The sequence below is a fragment of the Peromyscus maniculatus genome, chromosome 5 (assembly GCF_049852395.1).
Source record: "Peromyscus maniculatus bairdii isolate BWxNUB_F1_BW_parent chromosome 5, HU_Pman_BW_mat_3.1, whole genome shotgun sequence".
In the NCBI taxonomy this organism is placed as follows: Eukaryota; Metazoa; Chordata; class Mammalia; order Rodentia; family Cricetidae; genus Peromyscus; species Peromyscus maniculatus.
The window spans coordinates 10,422,393-10,444,788 of NC_134856.1; the positions used below are offsets into that span (position 1 = coordinate 10,422,393).

At 47.6% G+C, this 22,396-nt stretch overlaps 1 protein-coding gene across 1 annotated transcript; it reads right to left on the reverse strand.

Annotated features, from left to right (window-relative positions):
* Positions 1–14,948: 14,948 nt before the first annotated feature.
* Ccl22 (C-C motif chemokine ligand 22) lies at positions 14,949–19,837 on the reverse strand. The gene is made up of 3 exons (XM_006985228.4): positions 19,704–19,837; positions 18,500–18,623; positions 14,949–15,606 (listed from the first exon to the last, which is right to left on the reverse strand). The coding sequence occupies exons 1-3, from the start codon at positions 19,774–19,776 to the stop codon at positions 15,525–15,527; spliced, it is 279 nt and encodes a 92-aa protein (XP_006985290.2). The 5' UTR covers positions 19,777–19,837; the 3' UTR covers positions 14,949–15,524.
* Positions 19,838–22,396: the final 2,559 nt, after the last annotated feature.

A 22,396-nucleotide genomic window follows, 5' to 3' on the forward strand; every position in this document is an offset into this window, starting at 1 on the left:
GCTCCTGGTTCACATCTGGATTATTCCCACTGGACCTCTTGCCTCCCTCTGCCCCTAGTAACTACCATTTTACTTTTCACCTCTGAGAATTTTTAAAAAGTATATTGGATTTTAGTCATTTTCATCCCCTATTACTTTCTCTCATTTCCACAACCCCATCCCTGCTGAAACCCTTTGCTTAGTCAGTGTTCTATTGCTTGAAGAGAAAGCATGCCTACAGCAGCTCTTATAAAAGAAAGCATTAATTAAAGCTTGCTAATAGTTTCAGAGTTTTAATCCATTATCATCAAGGTGGGAGAATGGTGGTGTGCAGGCAGACATGGTGCTGAAGATGTAGCTGAGAGTTCTACATCTAGATCTGCAGGCAGCAGGAAGAGGGAGACACTAGGCCTAGCTTGGGCTTTTGAAACCTCAAAGCCCACCCCCAGTGAAACACTTCCTCCACCAAGACCATAACTCTTAATCCTTCTCAAGCAGTTCCACTCCCTGATGACTAAGCATTCAAATATATGAGCCTATATAGGGGAGGCCATCCTTATTCAAACCACCACATTCCACTCCCTGATCCCCATAGGCTTGTAAGCATATCATAATGCAAAAAAATGCATCAGTCCAACTTCAAAAGATCCCATAGTCTATAAGTCTCAACACTGTTGAAAGTCTAAAGTTCAAAGCCTCTTCTGAGACTTGTGACAATTTAACTGTGACCCCCCCCCCCGTAAAATCAAAATTAAAAAAGCAGATTAAATACTTCCAACATACAATGGCACCAAATATAAATTATCATTCCAAAAGGAGGGAAAAGGAGCATAGTGAAAAAATACAAAAGACCTAAAACCAGGCAGACAATCTCCAAACTCTGCAGCTCCATGTCTGATGTCAAAGCGCCCTTCAGATCTCCAACCCTTTCAGTTTTGTTGACTGCAACACACTTCCTGGGCTGGTTTCACTCCCTGCTTGCAGCTCTCCTCAGCAAGTATCCCATAGCTCTGGTATCGCCAACATTTTGGGGTCTCTGGGGGCAATCCAGGCTTCACTTTCACAGCTTTGTGCAATGGTCTTTCTGGGCCTCCATGCAGGGACACCCCTGTCACATACCTGGCCTCAGCAGCTTTCCTTAACCATAGAGGGAGAATCCGTAACCTCTTGTATCCTTGACTCTAAAGCCAGAACCACGTGGCTGAAGCTGCCAATCTCTTTTGCTTTTGGAGGCTGGAACTTGGCTCCCTTGTTCAAATATACTTTCATCAGCTTTGTGTTCGATGGTTTCCTTCACTGCTAAAGCTTTTCCTTCATTCCTTTTCACAAGCCAGAAGCTTGGTTGCATGGGGTCTTGTTCTGAAGTCATCAATCCCTTTATTCCATCCAGCATTTAGCTTTTCTTTAAACTTTATGTCTCACTGGGCACCAAGCTTAGCTCCGCTGCACTTCCTAGTGTTTCTTTTCTCCTCAAACTGTACATTTTGTATTTTTTTCCTTGCTCAGCTTTGTTGCAGGATATTTGCTCACATGGTGAAACTCTAAGACTGAGTTAATAAAATTAGTCTTGGATCAGGGGGCAGAGCCAGTGACTAGTTGACAAAGATTAGCCATAGAGAATATGGAGGAGCCAGGAATACAGATAGAGAGATGTACAGGAAGGAGTATGGAGAGACATAGAGATTCTCAGGCTTTTTTTGGTTTGGGATGGATGGAAAGATACTCTTGCTGAGTCTCCAGCTGAAAAGGAAGGTTAGCTGGTTGCTTCTTGGCTTCTCTAATCTATCAGGTTTTCATCCCAACATCTGACTCCTGAGTCTTTAATGGTAAATAGAACAACTCAGATAAAAACAACACAGCTTTCTCCTTTTCATTATAGATCTGCATAAGAGTGGCCACTAGTAACCACACAACACAGTCAATACTAGGCTGCCTTGAAATGTCCTCTGCCAACACCATTAATCCAAAACTCTTCACTTTAGCCTCAGGCAGATTTTTTAGACAAGAGCAGAAAGCAGCACATTCTTCACCAAACTATCACAAGAATGGCCTCTAGGCCATTTAATAATATTCTTCCTCTGAAACCACCAGCCCACGGCTGTCACCACCCACAGTAGACTGGGCCCTCCCATAGCGATTATTAATCCAGAAAATGCCCCACAGATATGCACACAGGCCAATTTAATAAAGAAAATTTTTTGTTGAGGCTTTCTTTTCCTAGATGACTCTAGTTTGTGTCAAATTGACAAAACCTAACCAGCATGAGGCCCTGGGGGGACCTACTAATATAATTTTGATAAGTGGTCACCTGGTCACTTGACTTCTCCATGACTTGTGTCCAAAATGTATGATATCTTCAGCAATGAGGTTTATCATCAAGTTCTGATTGGCAACCATAAGCAATAGCAATAGCTTGTATTGCTTTGGGGACCTCTGTAGACTCCTTGACCAATATCTGGCACTAGGATTTTTGTTTAATGACTTTTGGGTTCTGGGAGGATCATTGCCCTTCTGTGTAAGATGCCTTCATTCAAACTCTTTTACTAAAAATTGTAATTTTGATGAGTTTACAAAAGACTAGGTTTCCAATGACTCTTTCGTAAACCCTTAATGTTGGGTATTTCTTCCCCTACTCCTGCCTCTGTTCTCCCTTACATGCCCTCCCCATTTAAACATTATTCATCACTTGTTTATGTATTTATTGTATCTGCATGTGTGTGCACATGTCACAATGTGTAGGTGGGGGTCAGAGGACAATTTGAAAAGGTCATTTTTCTCCTTCTACCATGTGGGTCTGTCTTAGGGTTTTATTGCTGTGAAGAGACACCGTGACCATGTCAATTCATATAAAGGAAAACATTTAATTAGGCTGGCTTACAGTTTCAGAGGTTTAGTCCATTCCAGTCATGGCAAGAAGCATGGCAGCATGCAGGCAGACATGGTGCTGGAGAAGGAGCTGAGAGTTCTACATCTTGATTCAGCAGAAGGAGACATGTGCCACATGAGGCCCAGCTGGAGCACGTAAGACCTCAAAGCCCACCTCCACAGTGACACGTTTCCTCCAACAAGGCCATACCGCCTAATAGTGCCACTCGCTATGAGCCAATCATTCAAACACGAGTCTATGGGCCATACCTATTCAAACCACCGCAGGATCCCAGGGATCAGCTCATCTGGCAAGCACTTTTACCCCAGAGCTGTCTCTCCGGCCCCACTTGATTGTTTCTACCCCGTTATTCCTCTTTCCACCAGCATGTCACTGTGTTTTACCATTCCCCCGCTCTCTTGAGGCTTTTCTTCTCCTAAATCCCTTTCTGGGCTGCAGAGATTGCTCAGAGGTAAAGAGTATGCATCGCTCTTGTAGAGACCCTGGGTTCCCATTACCCACAGTTTACCTGGAACTCCAGTTCCCTCTGGGTACTGAGCAAGTGTGGTGCACATCAACTCACACAGGCACCACACACACACACACACACACACACACACACACACACACACACACACACACATATTTTAAAAATGTGTATCTTTAGGCATTTTTGCAATTCTAAAAAATGTTAATTTGTTATTGTTGCACCTGTATGTGCTTCATGGAGATGCACACGTGCCACAGCTTGTGTGTGGAGGTCAGAGGACAGTTCTGTGGAGCCAGTTATCTCCTTCCACGGTCACATAGGTTCCAGGGTTTGAACTCATGTCACTAAGCTTTTTCAGCAAGCACCTTTACCTTCTGAGCCATCTTGCTGGCCCTCCATTACCATTTAGAGTTCTTTTGGGAACTCTCTGTTCAGTTCCATAACCTGCTTTCTAACTGGGTTTATTAGAAACATAATAGGGTCTTACTATGCAGCTTTGGCTGGCTTGGAACTCACAATGAGGACCAGACTGGCCTCAAACTCATAGAAACCCACCTGCCTCTGCCTCCTGAGTGCTGGAATTAAGGGGATGGGCCACCACGCCCAACTAAGGTTGATGGCTTCTTGATGTTTAATTTTTTTTTTAAATCAACTCTGTGTAGGTAAGTGCATGTATGCTTATGCCCTCAGAAACCCAAGGAGGTGTCAGATCCCCTGAAACTGGAATTACAGGTGTTGTTTACCACCCCACATAGGTGCTGGGACCCGAAAGGACCCTGAGGTCAGCACAAGACACACCAGGACCAAGTTCTCAGCACAAAGGAGATGTATTTGCCCCAGAGGGACAGAAGGCTGGGAATAAGAGACAAAGACAGGAGACAGAGGACCAGGGAGAAGGGGAAGGGGACAAGGGGGGGGAGGGATAGTTGCCTTGGAGGGACAAAGGACTGACTGCCTCTGGGTAGAGAGGAGACAGATGTGGTTTATAGGAAAATGGTGGTTTGTAAAGGTACAAGGAGGAAACCCCGTGATAGGATGAGGTGTTTAATTTTAATTAGGCATGTTAATTAGGGTAGCCAAAGGGGGGCTTTTGATTGTTGGACCTCAATACTTTGATAGCTGGACCTTGGTGGTCAGCCTCAGGAGGAGGAAGTGGCCAAATAAGGGAACAGACCTTGGTGGCTAGCTTTAAGAAGGTAATGGTTTTTAGCAAGAAAGAGGGAATGGGGGAAGGGCAAGGCTTGCCTCGCTCTGGCCGCTAGAGCCCCTTCAGGACTCAAACTCTGGTCCTCTGCGAAGGCAGCAAATGCCCTTAACCCCTCAGCCATCTCTGCAGCTCCCCCCTTCCCTCCTAAAGTGGCTGTGGATGGGTGGTTTCCCTGGTTGTTCAGTGTATCTGTCTCTGATATTTAGGATGACCAGTGGTTTGGGCATGTTAATTCTGTAACCTGCCGTTTTGTTGAAAGTGTAAGAGCTAAGAGTCTTTGGGGTCTCTCACACACAGAATCATATCATCTGCAAATATGGATACTTTGACTTTTTCTTTCCTATTTGTGTCCCTTTTATTTCTTTCTCTTGTCTTATTGCTGTAGCTAAGACTTTAAGCACGATATTGAACAGAAGTGAGTGTCTTGTTTTGTTCCTGATCTTAGTGGGGAATGCTTTGGTTTTTGTTTTTTTCTTCTTCTATTTATCATGGCAGTGGATGCAGCTGTGTCATATACAGCCTATCATTTTAAAATATGTTTTCTCTGTCCCTAGTCCCTTCGGGGCTTTTATTTTGAAGGGATGTCAGAGTTTATGAAAGGCTTTTTTTGTATCTGTTGAAATAGTCATGTGATTCCCATCTTTAGTCCATTTATGTAATAAATTATATTTATTGATTGCTGTGTATGGAATTATCTTTGCTTGTCTGAAATGAAGCCACCTTGATCAGAGTGAATGATCTTTTTGATGTGATATTGAATTTGGTTTATATTTTATTGTGAATTTTTACATCTATCTTCATTGGGGAGATTGAGCTATAATTTTCTGTTTGTTGTGTATTTATTTGGTTTTTGTATCTGAATAAAACTGGCTTCCTAAAAAGAATTTGCAAGTGTTCCTTTACTAATTTTTAAAATTTAAATTTTATTTGTTTATTAGCGTCGGGTGTGGGTGCTCAGAGAAGCAAGAGGACACTTCTTAGGTTCTCTCTTAGCACCTTTATGTAGATTCCAGGAACCAAACTCAGGTTGCCAGGCTTACACAGCAAGGACCTTTACTTGACCCTCCTCCTTTTCAGTTTTATGAAATAACTTGATATTGTTATTCATTCTTCTTTTTGCAGACCTGGTATAATTCTGTATTGAATTCACCTGGCCCAGGCCTCTTTTCAGTTGGGAGATTTTCTTTTTTTAATTATTACTGCAATCATGTTCCTTGTCATAGATGTGTTTAACTTTGGTAGGTAGTTGTTTTAGTTAGGATTTCTATGGCTGTGAAGAGACACCATGACCACACAACTCTTATAAAGGAAAACGTTTAATTGGGGCTGTCTTACAGTTTCAGCGATTTAGTCCATTATCATCATGGTGGGAAACATGGCAGCATGCAGGCAGACATGGTGCTGGAGAAGGAGCTGAGAGTTCTACATCTTGAATCACAGGCAGAAGAAGGAGACTGTGTGCCGCACTGGGCACAGCTTGAGCATATATGAGACCTCAAAGCCCACCCCATCACTGACACACTTCCTCCTACAAGGCCACACCCTCCAACAAAGCCACACTTCCTAATAGTGCCACTCTCTATGAGCCTATGGGGGCCATTTTCTTTTAAAGTACCACAGTCATAATCATCTAGAACAGTGGTCCTCAACCTATGAGTCGTGACCCCTTTGGGGCTCAAACAACCCTTTCATATGGGGTGCATATAAGACATTCTGCAAATCAGATATTTACATTATGATTCATTACAGCACAATTACAGTTATGAAGTAGCAACGTAATAGTTTTATGGTTGGGTGTCACCACATGAGAAACTGTATTAAAGAGTCACAGGGTTAGGAAGTTTGAGAACCAATGATCTAGAAAGTCATACACTTCTGTTAGATCTTCCAGTTTAGATGAGTTATACTAATTTAAATCTTAAAACACATCCTCATGGTTTTCTGAATCTCCTCTGTTGTGATGTCTCCTTTCTCATCTCTGTACATTTGGGGCTTTCCCACCTTTCTTCTGGTTAATTGACTAAGGGTTTGCCAGCCCTGCCTTTTTAAAGAACCAGCTCTTTGCTTCATTGATTCCTTATATTTATTTCATTGATTTCTGCCTTGATCTTAATGCATCCTGAGCTTTTGACTCCTCTTAGGGCAGTCTAGGTCTGTGGTAGAGTACATACCTTGCAAGAATGAAGCCCTTGGTTCAATCACCACTGGGGGTGGGGGTGGGTGAGGGGTGTCAAAAAAGAATGAACAAGAGCAAAAATCCTCTTACAAACAGAAAAATACAATAGTTATTTTTGTGAGTGGGTAATTCTATTTCCCTTAGTATAATGTCCTCAGAGGTCATGCATGTGATAGCCTGTGTCAGAATTCCCCTCTTTAAATGCTGAGTAATATTCCACCATGGCTGTGCACACCTGCTGTCCACTCTCCTGCTGATGGACACTTAGGTTATGTGCACCTTTTCACACCTGCAAAGGGTGTGACAGTGCACATGAATGTGTACCCTGCTTTCAATTTGTTTGTATGTATACATGTCACCCACAGGTGAAACTGTGGGTCACATGACTGTATCGCTTGATTTCTGGAAGAACAGTCTGTACTCCAAGTACCTGTGCCCAGGAGTTAAAATTTCTCCACATTCTTGCCAACACGTGTTATTTTTCAGGTTTCCTGTCGTATTTCCTTTTTCCTTCTCTTTCTTTCTTTCTTTCTTTCTTTCTTTCTTTCTTTCTTTCTTTCTTTCTTTCTTTCTTTCTTTCTTTCTTTCTTTCTTTCGGTTTTTGTGGTGGTAATCTAATTGTACTGAATTATTATTTTGATTGTATGTTAATAAATAAAGTTGTCTGGGGGTCAGAGCTATTAGAGCCATAGCAAGAGTGTGGCGGTGGTGGCACATGCCTTTAATCCCATAGATATCTGTGTGTTCAGGGTCAGAGCTATTAGAGCCATAGCAAGAGTGTGGCGGTGGTGGCACACGCCTTTAATCCCATAAGATCTCTGTGTTCAGGGATATAGCCAGCATTAGAGACATATGCCTTTAAGACCTAGGGGGCTGTACATTCAGACAGTGACGAGGCAGTCATGTGTTTGGGTTTACAACCAATGAGAAGGCAGAACAACATACTATAAAAAAAACGAACCGACAGGAAGTAGGTCTCTTTTCGCGAAGCTGGGACAGCAGGAGGAAGGGTGAGATTTTAGCTCTGAGCTCTGACCTCTCGGCTTTCTCTTTTACATTGTTTCTGTGTTTCTTATTTAATAAGATGGTTGGTTACATCTATAGGTTTTGTTTGTTTGTTTTTTGAAATAGGGTTTCTCTATGTAGTTTTTGGAGCCTGTCCTGGGTCTCACTGTGTAGACCAGGCTAGCTTCGAACTCACAGAGATCCACCAGCCTCTGCCTCCCAAGTGCTGGGATTAAAGGTGTGTGCCACCACCTCCCGGCCTTCCTGTTGTATTTTTTGTGCATTTTATTCCCATTTCTCCAAGGAGTGGTGGTGTTACGCATATTCTCATCTGTTTTCTTGGCCACTTGCATATCTTCTGTGGAGAAAGATCTCTTCAAGTCCCTCCAAGACAAGACAGGAGACAGGAAGATTATGAAAGGACATGGGAAGGGAAAGGAGCCCCTCCTTCTAAAGACAAGTTGAAGCCTCTAGCCAGCACAATTAACCTTGGCATGAGGAGTCAACATAGCAACCACACTTCTTTCTAACAGACATTGCAGCAGCAAGCCTGAAACCTGAGAGCCTATGACTTGGGAAGCCTATGACTTCCACTTCCAGACATTCTCGGGAAATCTCAAACACTGACTTTGTTCATAGTGATGGGGACTTATCAAGTGTGGTCCTGCCAGGTGCTCCTCAGGAACCACCCCAGGACCCCACCTGGATTCCCTAGCAACCCTTTAGAGATAAAGCCTCAAAACTCATCAGGCCGGTAGCTGCCGAAAGACAACACAGCAGGGCTATCTTTGAGAAGCACCCAACCCATGCGCTCCGCTCCATCTTTCCTCTTGAGTTCCTCTCCATTAACCCATGCTTCAAAATCTATTAAGTCAACTCCAAGTTGGCTTCTCTTCTGTGCCAAAGGCAAGGACCTGGTTTCTCCTGAGTAGAGCTCTCGGAGAGCTCTTCAGGCTGCTGTGGGCACTGTTCCTGTCACTGCCGACACCTGTCTATTTTGTTACTGGCTTGGTGGCCGGGATCTTCTTGTCTTGTCAGATTCTCACTGATGCCCACTGTTTTCCTCCTTGCTCACACAGAGAGAAATGAGGCTCGGGGCAGAGCATCTTGGTTTACTCTCAGAAGCCCTTCATTAGCCTGAAAAATGATGTAAGCCCTTCCAGATACTTCCTCACGGGGGCAAGTGCTCTGCCTCTGCAAAGACTGCCCGGAGAGTCCAGAGAAACAGATGTGAAGGGAACCCTTGTTGAAAGGATGTGAAAGGACCAGAGTTGGGAGAAGACACCCCAAGGCCGAGTTCTCAGCACAAAGGAGATGTATTTGCCCCAGAGGGACAAAGGCAGGGAATAAGAGACAATGACAGAAGACAGAGGACAAAGAAGGGGAAGGGAACAAGGGAGGAGTGAAGGGATATTTGCCCCGAGGGAAAAAGGACTGCTTCTGGATAGAGAGGAGACAGACGTGGCCCATAGGAAAATGACAAGTTATAAAGGGAAAAGGGGAAACTCCATGTTAGGATGAGTTGGTTTGTTTTAATTGAGCATGTTAACTAGATGAGCCAAAAGGGGCTTTTGATTGCTTGCTGTGGGATGTTCTGTATGTCCTGTGGGAGCCCTTCTTGGGTTCTTTGTGGCGTTACCCAGCAGGTCCGTATAGAGGATGATTAGGACCATGGGCCTGAGTGCAGGTGTTTGAGATGGTCTGCACTTGGCTGTGCTGGGGGATGGTCTGTATGTCAAGTTGCTCTGATTGGTTAATAAATAAAACCTGATCGGCCATGGCTAGGCAGGAAAGATAGGCGGGACTAATAGAGAGGAGAAATAAAAGGACAGAAAGGCAGAAGGAGACGCTGCAGCCGCCGCCATGACCAGAGACACTGCAGCCGCCACCATGACCAGAGACACTGCAGCCGCTGCCATGACCAGCAGCATGTGAAGACGCCAGTAAGCCACCAGCCACATGGCAAGGTATAGATGTATGGAAATGGATCAATTTAAGATAAAAGCACAGTTAGCAAGATAAGGACAGTTAGCAGGAAGCCTGCCACGGCCATGCAGTTTGTAAGCAAATTAAGTCTCTGTGTTTACTTGGTTGGGTCTGAGCGGCTGTGGGACTGGCGGGTGACAAAGATTTGTCCTGACTGTGGGCAAGGCGAAAAAAATCAAGCTACAATTGCTGGACTTCAGTACTTTGATAGTTGGACCTTGGTGGTCAACCTCAGGAGAAAGAAGTAGCTAAATAAGGGAATAGACCTTGGTGGCTAGCTTTAGAACTCTAATCTAGCAGCTTAGGAGGGAAGAGGGAATGGGGGAGAGCAAGGCCTGCCAGAGCCATGTTTACCAATGTGGGCCTACTAGAGCCTTCAGGATGCCTGTGGTTGATGCTTACACTCAAGAAATCACAAGACATTGAGCTTGAAGGATTCTTCTTTGATACCTGGGCAGTGTGAGATATATGTGTGTGGTGGTTTGAATGAAAATGACCCCCATAAGCTGATAGGATGTGGCATTATTGGAGGTGTGGCATTGTTGGAGGTCTCAGATGCTCAAGCCACACCCAGTGTCTCAATCTTTTCCTGCTGCCTGCCTATCCAGATGCAGAACTCTCAGCTACCTCTCCAGAACCATGTTTGCCTATATACCACCATGCTTCCCACCATGATGATAATGGACTAAACCTCTGAACTGTATTTGTAAGAGTTGCCATGGACAGCTGGGCAGTTGTGGTGCACACCTTTAATCCCAGCACTGGGGAGGCAGAGGCAGGTGGATCTCTGTGAGTTTGAGGTCAGCCTGGTCTACTGAGTGAGTTCCAGGACAGCCATGGATACACAGAGAAACCCTGTCTTGAAAAACTTAAAAAAAAAAAAAAAAAGAATTGCAATGGTCATGGTGTCTCTTCATAGCAGTAAAAACCTTAACCAAGACAGAAGTTGGTACCAGGAACTGGGATGTTTTTGTGATAGGCCTGACCTCATGCTTTTGTTTGGAGGAATGTGGACTTTGGAACTTTGAATTTAAAAAATAGTTGAATGCTTAAGTGGGACTTAATGGGCCATCCTAGTAGGAGCATGGAAGACAGTGGTGCTGAGGGTGATGTGAACTGTGGGGGCCTGACTTAACAGGTTTCATAGGAAAAGCATGTGACCTAGAAGCCATTCTTGTGATGTTTTGACTAAGAATTTGGCTGCTTTCTGCCTTTTCTGGAAAAATCTGTCTGAGGCTAAATTGAAGAGTTTTGGATTAATTGAGCTGGCAGAGGAAATCTCAAAACAGTCTTGTGTGGACTTTGTTGTGTGGTTATTAGTGTCCAGTCTCATGCAGATCTATAAAGAAAAGGAGCAAACCAAGCAAGGAAAAAACAAAATGTACAGTTTTAGGAGAAAGGGGGCACCAGGAAGTTGAATGGAGCTAAGTCCTGTGTTCAAAGAGATAAACAGATTAAAGGAAATCCTGATGTTAAATGGAAAAAAGTGAGTGGTGACCTCAGGGCCATCTAAGCAAGCTAAGCTTCCAACTTGTGAAAAGGAATTAAAGAAAAGTTTAGAGCTGGGGGTGGTGATGCACACCTTTAATACTAGCACTATTGAGGCAGAGGCAGACAGATTTCTGAGTTTGAGACCAGCCTGGTCTACAGATCCAGTTTCAGGACAGCCACACTCAGGCGGTGAAGGAAAGCACTGAAAACGGAAAGGGGGTGAAAATGTATTTGAAAGAGGGGGTCCTGCTGCAGCCCCAGCAAGCAGCAGAGCCTGGCGGCTTTGGGCACGTGGTTCTGGCTTTAGAGTCAAGGACAGAAGAAAGGGGTATGAAATCTCCCTCTTTGACTAAGAAATGTAGATGGAATTTTCTCCAGTCCTGCCTTGCCCAAGAGTCCGGACGATCTATTCCACCCATGGTCCCACAGCTGCTTATAAAATAAATATGTAGAGGCTTATATTAATTACAAACCTATGGCTTTGGCTTCTTGCTAGCTAGAGCTTTCATCTTAAATTAACCCATTTTTTTTTTTTTTTTTGGTTTTTCAAGACAGGGTTTCTCTGTGTAGCTTTGCGCCTTTCCTGGAGCTCACTTGGTAGCCCAGGCTGGCCTCGAACTCACAGAGATCCGCCTGCCTCTGCCTCCCGAGTGCTGGGATTAAAGGCGTGCGCCACCAACGCCCGGCAAATTAACCCATTTTTATAAATCTATATGTTGCCATGTGGCTGTAGCATTACTGGTCTGCTGGCATCTTGTTGCTCCTTCAGCGGCAGGCTCAAGTCTCTCTCGACTCCACCCTTCTTCTCTCTGTATGTTTGCTTGGATTTTCCACTTTGCTGTAAGCTTTCTTGCCATAGGCCAAAACAGTTTTATTTATTATCCAATGAGAACCACACATATTTACAGCATACAGAAAGATATCCCACAGCAAAGGAAAGCCACTGAGACCAGGAATATGTCAGCCATATCCCTACATGGAGGCCTAGAGAGGCCATTGTGTGAAGCTGTGAAGGTGAAGCTTGGATTGCCTTGGAGACCCCAAGTGTCAGAGATGTTGGAGATGCCAGTGCCTGCCAAGGAAAGCTGCTAACAGGAAGTGGAACCAGCCCAAGAGGAAAAAAAAATATGTTGCAGTCAACAAAGCTGAAAGGAGTTGGAAATCTGAAGAACATTTTGACATCAGACATGGAGATGCAGAGTTTGGAGTTTGCCCAGCTGGTTTTGGTCTTGCTTTGGTCCAGTTCCATAGCCTTCTTCACTATGCTCCCTTTCTTCGCTTTTGGAATGATAATGTATATTCTATGCCATTACATGTTGCAAGTATGTGGTCTACTTTTTGGTTTTGATTTTATAGAGCATTATAGTTAAGAGATTTCATGAGTCTCAGAAGAGATTTTGAACTTTAGACTTTTAGACAGTACAGAGACTGTTAAAGACTATGAAGACTTTTGAAATTGAACTAAATGCATTTTGCATTATGATATGGCTACAATCCTATGGGGACCAGGGAGTGGGATGTGGTAGTTTGAATAAAAATGGCCCCCATAGACTCATGAGGAGTGGTACTATTAGAAGGTGTGGCCTTGTTGGAGGAAGTGTGTCACTAGGGTTGGGCTTTGGGGTTTCAGATGCTCAGGCCATACCCAGTGTCTCACCCTTTTCCTGCTACCTGCCTATTCCTATGTAGAACTCTCAGCTACCTCTCCAGCAACGTGTCTGCCTCATGCTACCCTGCTTCCTTCCATGACAATAATGGACTAAACCTCTGAACTGTAAGCCAGCCTCTATTAAGTGTTTCACTATGAGAGTTACTGTGGTCTTGGTGTCTCCTCACAGCAATAGAAACCCTAAGACAGTGTGAGGACCCAAGAAAGGGGCTGGGACTGTGAAGAATTGAGTAGCCCAATCCCAGAGACCCCCCCCCCCCCCCGCCATAGCCTGACTCTGTTTCCCAGCTTCCTGTGCAGTCAGGATGCCCATGTGACTGAGTCCTGCCAAGGACACATGGCACAATGGGTGTACACTCTTTTCATCATCCCATAAACCTCCCTTCTCTTCCATGGAGGGGTTCAGTCACTGGAGGAAGGCAGGACCTGGGAGGCTGTCCATTGATCAGACTCTTGGATGTGCCTCTATGAGAAAGAACTGTCCTATTGAATGAACATTCTAGGCCTAGCTCTGGACCTGGGGATGAGCAGTGATCTTGTGCATGGCCAAGCCAGGTTGGTGGAAGCTTGGGGACAAAGCTTTTCTGTTGGTGTTTGTGTACCCACCTCCCAAGCCTTGTATCCCCCCCATAGGTTGACCTTACGCAAGTCTCTTTATATTTAAATGTCAAACCTTCTCCAGTAAGTGGCATGGGTAATGGTGTCCCATCCTATTTCACGGTGACACAGATGACAAGGAACCAAGGCAGACATTATTGGTGAACATTTATTTTCCCAGAAGTAGGAGAGGAGGTGGATCTCAGGGCACTTGAGGCTCTGTGCATGGGCAGTGGGCAGGTTAGCACTAATGGTGCTCCTGGTCAGCAGATGCTCCTCCTGGGTTCTGGAGGGACAGGAGCCCCGGACACAGCTGTGGCTGGCAGTGTAAGTCCCCTGGTTTGGATTGAGCCCTCCATGGTCCCTTCTTCTGTTAGCTGAAGCCCAGAGGGGTAAGGCAATGTCCTCAGGGTCACATAATCCAGTCATTCTGCTAAGCTGAGCCACATTCCCTCCAGAGAAGCAAGCAGCTTTATTACATTGCCCAGGACACTCCCAGGGAAGCACAAATGAGTCCTAAACCCTTGGCGTGGCCCAATCACTCAAGAATAATTCCCAACCAAGCTCTTTACCTTAACTATGTCTCCCACTGCAGCTACCACAGCCAGCTGCTTTCTGAGGACAAGAATGCATGGCCTTCCCCGAGTCCAGTTCCTAAATGACTCCAATTCATCTATTTGGCCTCCTATATAGTTATCCTCTTTTCCTATATAAATATGACTAGAGCTTATAATACCAAGCCACGGCAGTCATTGACACCATAGCATGAATTTGATTATCAGTTATTCAGTCAAGGAATCAGAAGAAGTAGAGTGAGGAAGAAAGAGTTAAAAAAATAACATACGGTTAAAGAGGGATGGAAATAAAGTTAGGGTTTCACAGTTGACTATGTAGTCCCTTTCTAACACCCCGGGTCTCTGTGTTGACAGGAAACTGTCCTGTATCTAGGGGTGGGGGAAATAGTACTTTTATTGATGGAGTCTGCAGCTCCTTTCAGAATTCTGATTCTGAGTCTGCCCCCGGTGCTCCCTGCCCCATGCCCCTGTGCTCCCTGCCCCATGCCCCCGGTGCTCCCTGCCCCATGCCCCCGGTGCTCCCTGCCCCATGCCCCCCTGTGCTCCCTGCCCCATGCCCCTGTGCTCCCTGCCCCATGCCCCCGGTGCTCCCTGCCCCATGCCCCCCTGTGCTCCCTGCCCCACGCCCCTGTGCTCCCTGCCCCATGCCCCCGGTGCTCCCTGCCCCATGCCCCCGGTGCTCCCTGCCCCATGCCCCCGGTGCTCCCTGCCCCATGCCCCCGGTGCTCCCTGCCCCATGCCCCCGGTGCTCCCTGCCCCATGCCCCCTGTGCTCCTGCCCCATGCCCCGGTGCTCCCTGCCCCACGCCCCTGTGCTCCCTGCCCCATGCCCCTCTGATCCCTGCCCCATGCCCCCCATGCTCCCTGCCCCATGCCCCGGTGCTCCCTGCCCCATGCCCCTGTGCTCCCTGCCCCATGCTGGAGACCAGGAGACAGGTGGAACTCTGGTGGAGACCTTGGCCTAACCCCAGGGCCTGGTGGATTAGCCCGAAATCCTGAGAATTCTACTGAGAGAAGGCAGAAGCCATGGAAGTCTGAGAGGGGAGTGGCTGGGTGAGTACAAGTGGCAGGAATAACATTCCAGATACCAGCAACCTTCCAGGAAGTGGAACTGGGTAGCACAGACTTGAAGCGTGTGGGCCTTCCCTAGGCTGGGGAAAGGGAAGCACCCAGATCTGCAGGACCAGGGCACCAAAGCAAGGGCCGTAGCCTTAGCTAAAGCAGTGTGGAGGGGATGCTGGGAAAGGGCTGGCCAGAATGTGCTCCCTCAGCTGCCATGTTGGCTAGAGGGGCTGGAGGGGAGGTGGGAGGACCAGAGGGCCTGGAGGGGAGGTGGGAGGACCAGAGGCCTGGCAGAGTGAGGACCAGGGCATGGAGGTTGGCGAAGGCAGCATTGTTGGCAAGGCTCTTGCTGGACGGCAGCGGGATAGGACTTGCTGAGCCTTCCTGGAGTGGCCATGTCCATGGTCATCAGGTCTTCCTCACTAGGTCAGTTTGGAGAGAATCCTCTTCACCCAGGGCATGCTGGGGTCAGCACAGATGTCCCGGTTCTTGAAGGTTATCAAACTGTAAGAGACACCAGGGAGTACGCAGTTGCATTAGTAGGCTAGGAGACAAAAGTATAGACTTGGGAGCTGGCCTAGCTGGATAGGATTCTAGGTTTGCTCCATGTTAGTAAGTCAGATAACTTCTCTGAGCCCTGGTTTCCACCTCTATAAAATGGGGTGACAGTCCTGCCCAGCTGTGTGAGATTTTGATGAAGCTATCAGGATACATACTGACCTGCAAGGGCCACAGCACATAGTAGGTGCTATATAATTGTGTCAGAAGATGTCCTCAACTTTTTACATTGGTTTTTGTTTGTGTGTGTGTGTGTGTGTGTGTGTGTGTGTGTGTGTGTGTGTGTGTGTGTGTGTGATGGATGCATGTGCACAGGCATGTAGAGACTAGAGGTTATCATAGAGTGTCTCTCTCATTTGCTGTCCATCTTATTTTTAAATAAGGTTCACTGACCTTGAAGTTCCAATTCAGCTAGACTGGCTGGCCAGCAAGGCCCAGCAATATTTCTGTCTTTGCCTCCCCAGTCCTGGGATTACAGGCACATGCTGCCACATCTGGCTTTTTTGCATGAATGTTAAGGATCCAAACTTAGGATCCTCTAGCAAGCACTAACTGAGCAATTTCCTCGTTCCCTTTTACAATAGCTATCTTAATTCTTACAACAATTTCACGTGTCCCTAGTCTACCTACAGATGTAAAGAAATTTGGCCGAATATAAGGAGTAAAGTATGTCTGGGGTGGGAATTGGACTGTGACTTTGAAGAACGTCCCTTCCAGGCCTCTTTGAGAGTCCTAGAGCATCTGGTGGAGAAATAGGTTTGCCTGTGGTGATGAAAGAGTTAACTGTCAGTCAACAGTATCTAGGATCACTTTGGAGACCTCTGGGCATGCCCTTGGGATTATCTTATTTAAAGTGATGTGAGAAGACCCATCTTAATTGTGGGTGGGACTCTTCCCCAGGCAGCAGACCCTGGATAAAGTGGAGACCCGAGCTGAGCACGTGCATTCATCCCTCTGTCTCCTGGTTGTGGATGAGAGTGACCAGCTGCTCCTGCCGCCTTGATTTCCCTGCCGCGATGGCCTGCACCGTGGACTGTGGGCTAAAACAAACCCTGTCTCCCCTACGCTGTTCTTGTATTTTATCACAGCAATTAGAAAAGAATCTCAGACACCCACCAAGTGTGGCCAAGGTTCCTGCCCTGCACAGCCATAGCAAATACTGGGCCAGGCCTGGGCATGGAAGCTGGGTTTGGCAAGGTGGGTACAGGCTGGCTGGGGCTGTTCTCCCATTCCATAGCTGCATCCAGCCATCCAGCTGAGAGCTGCTGGCTCCCACACCCCTGACCTGTCCCTGCGTCACAGACCACAAATAAACAGTGCCCGAGGACAACAGCAACACTGAGCTTGGCTTTTTTCTTTTTTCTTTTTCTTTTTTTTCGAGACAGGGTCTCTCTACATAGCCCCGGCTGTCCTGGAACTCACTATGTAGACCAGGCTAGCCATGAACTCACGGAGATCGACCTGCCTCGGCCTCCCAATGCTGGGATTGGGCCAGCCTGAGCTTGACTTCTTGGGCATCTTAGGCAAGGCTGGTCCCTCCCTGTGCGCCCATCTCCCCATCCATCAAGCTGTATTCTTTCTAGAGTTCCTTTAGGCTCAGAGTCCAAGGATCACTAGGTCTGTCCTTCACTGAGCATCTGTGACTTCCACTTGCCGTAGCTGCCCTGTGATGCTGAAGAGACCCTTAAGCTCATGCCACCTCGGCAGTGTGCAAGGGAACCAGACAGACAGTGATTGCTGGGCAGGGCTGTTTCTAGCTAAGGGCGTATGTGCCTTGTGCTCAGCACACGATCTTTCTGCACTTGGGGAAACTTTGGGAGTTATGGCTCTACTGAACTGATGAGAAACAGTCTCAGGGCTGAAGGGCCAGAACCTTGGGAGGGCTCCTGCTCTGCCCTTCTTTACCCTTCTCCAGCTGACATCTCTAAGAGATGGAGTTAGCTGTGGGAGGAGGGAGGGAAGATAGAGAGCCCAAGGGGTGGGGTCATGACCCCAAATCCAAGAACTAGGTGATGCAGCTGGGAGCAGGCTCTAAGGGATTAGACACAGCCAGATGGGCTACCACAGAAAAGATGGGTCTTCCTGCCAGGTGGAGAAAGCCGGGGTGCAGAGGGAAGAGAACACTCCTCCCAGGAATACAGGAGCAACCTGGGAAGCCTTGTCCCATGCTCTTCTTTAGTGAGCCTGCTTGCCATTCCCCTTGCTGAGCCTAAGTCCTCTTCCCTCTCCTGAACCTGGGTCCCTTTCTCTTTGCTGAGCCTGGATCCCTTCCCTTTGCTAAGCCTGAGTCCCCTTCCCTTTGCTGAGCGTGGGTCTCACCTACAAAATGGGCTAACCTCCTGTAGAATTGCTTCAGAGACTGAATGAGTCACAGAGGTAGTGTGCAGAATAGCCCGAGCACATGGGCAGCCATCTATGGGTGTCAGCACTTAACAGTATGTCTCTGACCAAAACCGCTACCTGGAGGAAGAATTCTGGGCGACTGGGAGGACTCAGCATGTCTCACCAAGAATGGACTCTAGGTATGCTGCTTGTACCCCTAACACCCACACTGCTTCCCATCAACAATAGCCTGTGGCTGTGTACTGCCTACATGTCCATGCCATGCTGGGGTGGTACCCAACTATTCAGCTGCCATCCACAGGTCTGTCATGTTACAGATGTTCAACAATATCTGTTGAATGGTACCATCCTTTTGGGATTCAGAACACCCAAGCCTGCCTAAACCATCGCATCCAGCCAAGCCTCCTTGCACTGAAGCTCGCTTCATCCTGCCCACCCTTGGTCCACATCCGTCAGGCCCCTCCTCCAAAGCCCCGTGGCCCAGCTTCCTACTCACACAACACCAGGCTTGCGGCAGGACTTTGAGGTCCAGAAGAACTCCTTCACTACACGTAATGGCAACGGACGACGGATATAGTCTCTGCAGCAGATAGTGTCTTCCACGTTGGTACCATAGGGACCTGGTGGAGGGGTACCCAGGGCACATTAGCTGGAGTGCAGAGATTATGGCCCCAGCCATAATCACAGACTGACCTACAGGAGAAAGATTCTCTTCCACACAGATGGATGTCTTCTAGGCCTCATACAGAGATGCCACTGAGGGCTCAGTGTCTACACTCTGGGAAGTGGATTCAGAATGACTGAGCACCAACAGGCTTCTAAATGGGCTCCTGCACCTCTGAGTCAGAGGGGGCCCCAGCTACCTTGGATCAGGGCATGGCAGACAGCACCTGCGTCCCAGGAGCTTGGCAGATGCTAGGCCCTGCTCCAGACCCACCAACCCTCATGCATGCAACACAGAATTAGAAATATCTTCCTCTTCTCTGTGCCCTGATGAGGCCACAGTAGAGAGGGGAAGGCAAGCATCCAAGGTCACAGTGAGACTGTAGCAGAGTCAGACTCAAGGCTCAGTCAGAAGACAGTCACGACAGACCTGGTTCGAGTCCCACTCTGCCCCTGAGTGACCCTAATCACTTGTCATCTCCAAGGCCCATGGAAGAATGCCAGTTCCACAGGGCTGCGCTTACATGGGGCCTCTCCAGAACTTGACACTGTGAGCAACAACTGGTTGGTTGTAGTTGCCTCATTCCACTGTGGAGACCCTTCTCCTGCCCAGCTCCAAACAGAGGTGTTGATAGTGTAATAGGAAAGAGGGGTCAGGACCCTGCGTCGGCCACAGGCTCCAGAGCAAATCTTGGGTGTTGGGAGGGCATGGCCCGCTTTCTAAGAGTGTCTCTACCTTCCCCAACTCAAACGGATACCTTGTAGGCCCTGTATCTACTTCAAGAGCTCCTATATTTGAGCTGTCTGGGCAACAGGGTCCTCAGGCCTTGCATATCACAACCCCCAGACCAACTGAGGCAGATTGTAAAAGCCAAGCCTTCCTGACTACCTGCTTTATAAATGGGCCCATTTAGAAGTAGTAGCGCTAGCCCAGGGATGCGCCAGAGCTAGCCCAAAGCCACAAGAGCCAATGGCAGACTCACTCTGGGACTCTTTCTAGACATTCCAGTGTCCACCCTCCTGCTCCCCAGGCTCACCTGCATCGGAAGTCTGCAGGACCACAGCAAGAAGGATGAGAGCCACGAGGAGCGGGGTCCGCAGGCTGGCCATGATGTACTTGTCCTTGCCAGGTGTCTTCTGGCCAGAGGACAGGGAGGTCTGGTACTTAAGCACTCTCTCCACCCACTGGTTCGGCTGTCTTAGTCACCACCAAGCCTGACATTCATGCCCTAAAAGAAGAAGTCCTACTTCCGCAGACGGGAGATCCAAGGGCGGGGAACTACTCGGGGGACTGCCACTCATCCAGACTATGGGTCTCCAGAGACTTGTAAAGTCCCCTCAGCGGTGCTCTCCAGAGGCTCTTTGCCCTGTGACCTCAGCCATGTCGCCAGGGGTCTCCTGGTAGAGATGGGGAGCCCAACAAAGCCCCACTACCCCATTCAGTGGCTGTTGGCACATGAATAGCGGACAAGGACAGACTGTTGCCTGGAGCTGAGGCCTTCTTCATGCCTCAAGGCCGGGCATCAGAGTCTCTTTTCAAAGGTGGAGCCCATAAGCCCTTTGGGTCAGGTTTTTGCCCCATAGCCTGACTTCTAGGGTTCCTCGGAAAACTCAGCCTCACATGCTCAGTGGGCTGCCCCTCAGCCTGCACAGAACCTGCTCCTCTCAGCCCTTCCTCGCCCACTTCATCCTCCCTCCTGCCTTCCCGCTGGCTCGGCTTGCTTTACACACAGCCCCTCGTCCCTGGTCCTGTCCAGCTCCCACACCTGCATGGACGCCCACAGGTTCCCCTCCCCACACCGCAGCCGGAGTCAGTGTGCGGACTCAAAGGGCCATGTGGTCCTTTCCTACTTTAAAACCCTACCGGGGCTCCCCAATCTCCTGAGGGCTGAACCCAAACTCCTGACTAGGACCCTTAGGGCCACTTTTCCAAAACTATTACCCACAGTCAGAGGGACCACACCACAGTATTGAACAGTTCCTCAAAGGGTTCTGTGGCCTGACCCTGACGATGTTTCCACTTTCTACGTCCCTACTGCAGAAACTCCTACTCAAACGTCAAGGGCTGCTTGAAATGTCACTTCGCTGGTAAGCCTACTTACTCAGGACTTCACATTCTCCATGTGACCTGGAATGTGGCCCGAGAGGAGCCAGAGGAGACTTTCTTACGAGCACAGGACAGCTGATCTCGTATCGTTCTCAGGATTCAACCTGTTGAGCTGTCTGCAGCTGTCTGTGTGCCCCAGGTTCCCAGTTTTGTGAACTGTCACCTGTACTGGGGTGGGCTTTGGTCATGCAGCTGTCTCTGAATCATTTTTGCTCCTGTAAGTAACTTTTCACCCATATTCCTGTGAGTTACCTCCAAAAAAACTCATTGTTCGCCAAATTGGACCTCAGTGTCCATGCTTTGGTCTGTCTTGGGGCTCCTTATCTGGGGTGAGTAGCTGTGTATGTTGCATCTCCCTGTGTAAAGTCTTATCACATAACATTCGGCAGAATAGAGAGTTCTAGAGATGGATGGCAGCCATAGCTGCAAACATCTGAACACGCCTAATGCTGCTGAGAGTTCTTCACGTGGTTTGAAATACTAAATATGTGCTGTGAATTGCATACCGGAAATGTGGCCCTCTCCAGGGCAAGCCAAGCTTCCAGCACTAATTTCTAGTTAGAGAAAATACAGGAGTTGGATATGGTGGCTCACAGGTGTATTCTCAGCTGCTGGGGAGGGTGGAGAAAAGGGTTGCTTAGGCCCATGAGTTCAAAACCATCTGGGTAGTATAGTGAGATCTAGTCTTTAACAAAATAACAACAAAAACTGGAAGAAGATAAGTTACCCCACAAAAGCAATTTGCCAACCCCCAAAGGTCCTTCAAATCAGCTGTCCCAGATTTTATAGTGTGTGTGTGTGTGTGTGTGTGTGTGTGTGTGTGTGTGTGTGTGTGTGTGTTGTGTATCATACATATACGCTTCAAAATTAAGGGTTGGTCATGGTGGCATATACCTGTAATTCTAGCACTCAGAAGGCTGAGGCAGGAGGATGCCTGTGAGTTTGAGACCAGTCAATGACCCTACAACACAAAGCTGGGGTTGCAGAGATGGTTCAGTGGACAAAGTGCCTGTTGTGCATGTGTGAAGACCTGAGTTTTGGCCCCCCAGACCCGCAAAGGTCAGACACATGACTGCAATCCAAGTGCTCCATGAGGAGATGGGAAGTGGAGCCAGCAGGGTCCCTGGAAGCTAACCTGACTCACAAAATGATAAACAAGAAACTCTGTCACAGAAAAAGGTAGAGGGCGAGTGCCAATGCCCGATACTGACCTCTATCAAAGACCTTCTGCAGCCGCACATGGTAACTCAGTCACAGTCTCAACGTCTGAGTGTGAGATAGATCACCATGAGTTTGAAGCCAGTCAGGGCTATACAGTGAGTTCTAGGGAAGCATGGGCTAGATTTATACCCAGCCTCAAAATAAAATAAAATAAAATAAAAACAAAGACCTTCCATAAATAATTGGGGAAAGTGAAATGCAGACTGGTATTAGCTGCTATTGTGTCTTAGAGTAGATTTGCTTCGTTCATTGAAGACCTCAGGGTGTGTAAGAGATGGTCTCGTTCCCAAAGACGGCACGCAGAGGTATTTAGAAGTGAGAATCATGATTTCACAGTTGGGGGAAAATACATGGTGGTAAATGTAAAATGTGTATGTGACACCTTTGGCTGTGGTATCAAAT

What these genes read in the sequence shown, in the direction of transcription:
- Ccl22 (XM_006985228.4), bottom strand. Translation starts at nt 19,776, where the DNA reads ATGGCCAGCCTGCGGACCCCGCTCCTCGTGGCTCTCATCCTTCTTGCT. An exon ending in CCTGCAGACTTCCGATGCAG is followed by an intron (nt 18,624 to 19,703) that starts GTGAGCCTGGGG and finishes CCCCTCCACCAG; the next exon opens with GTCCCTATGGTACCAACGTG. An exon ending in TGCCGCAAGCCTGGTGTTGT is followed by an intron (nt 15,607 to 18,499) that starts GTGAGTAGGAAG and finishes TGTCTCTTACAG; the next exon opens with TTTGATAACCTTCAAGAACC.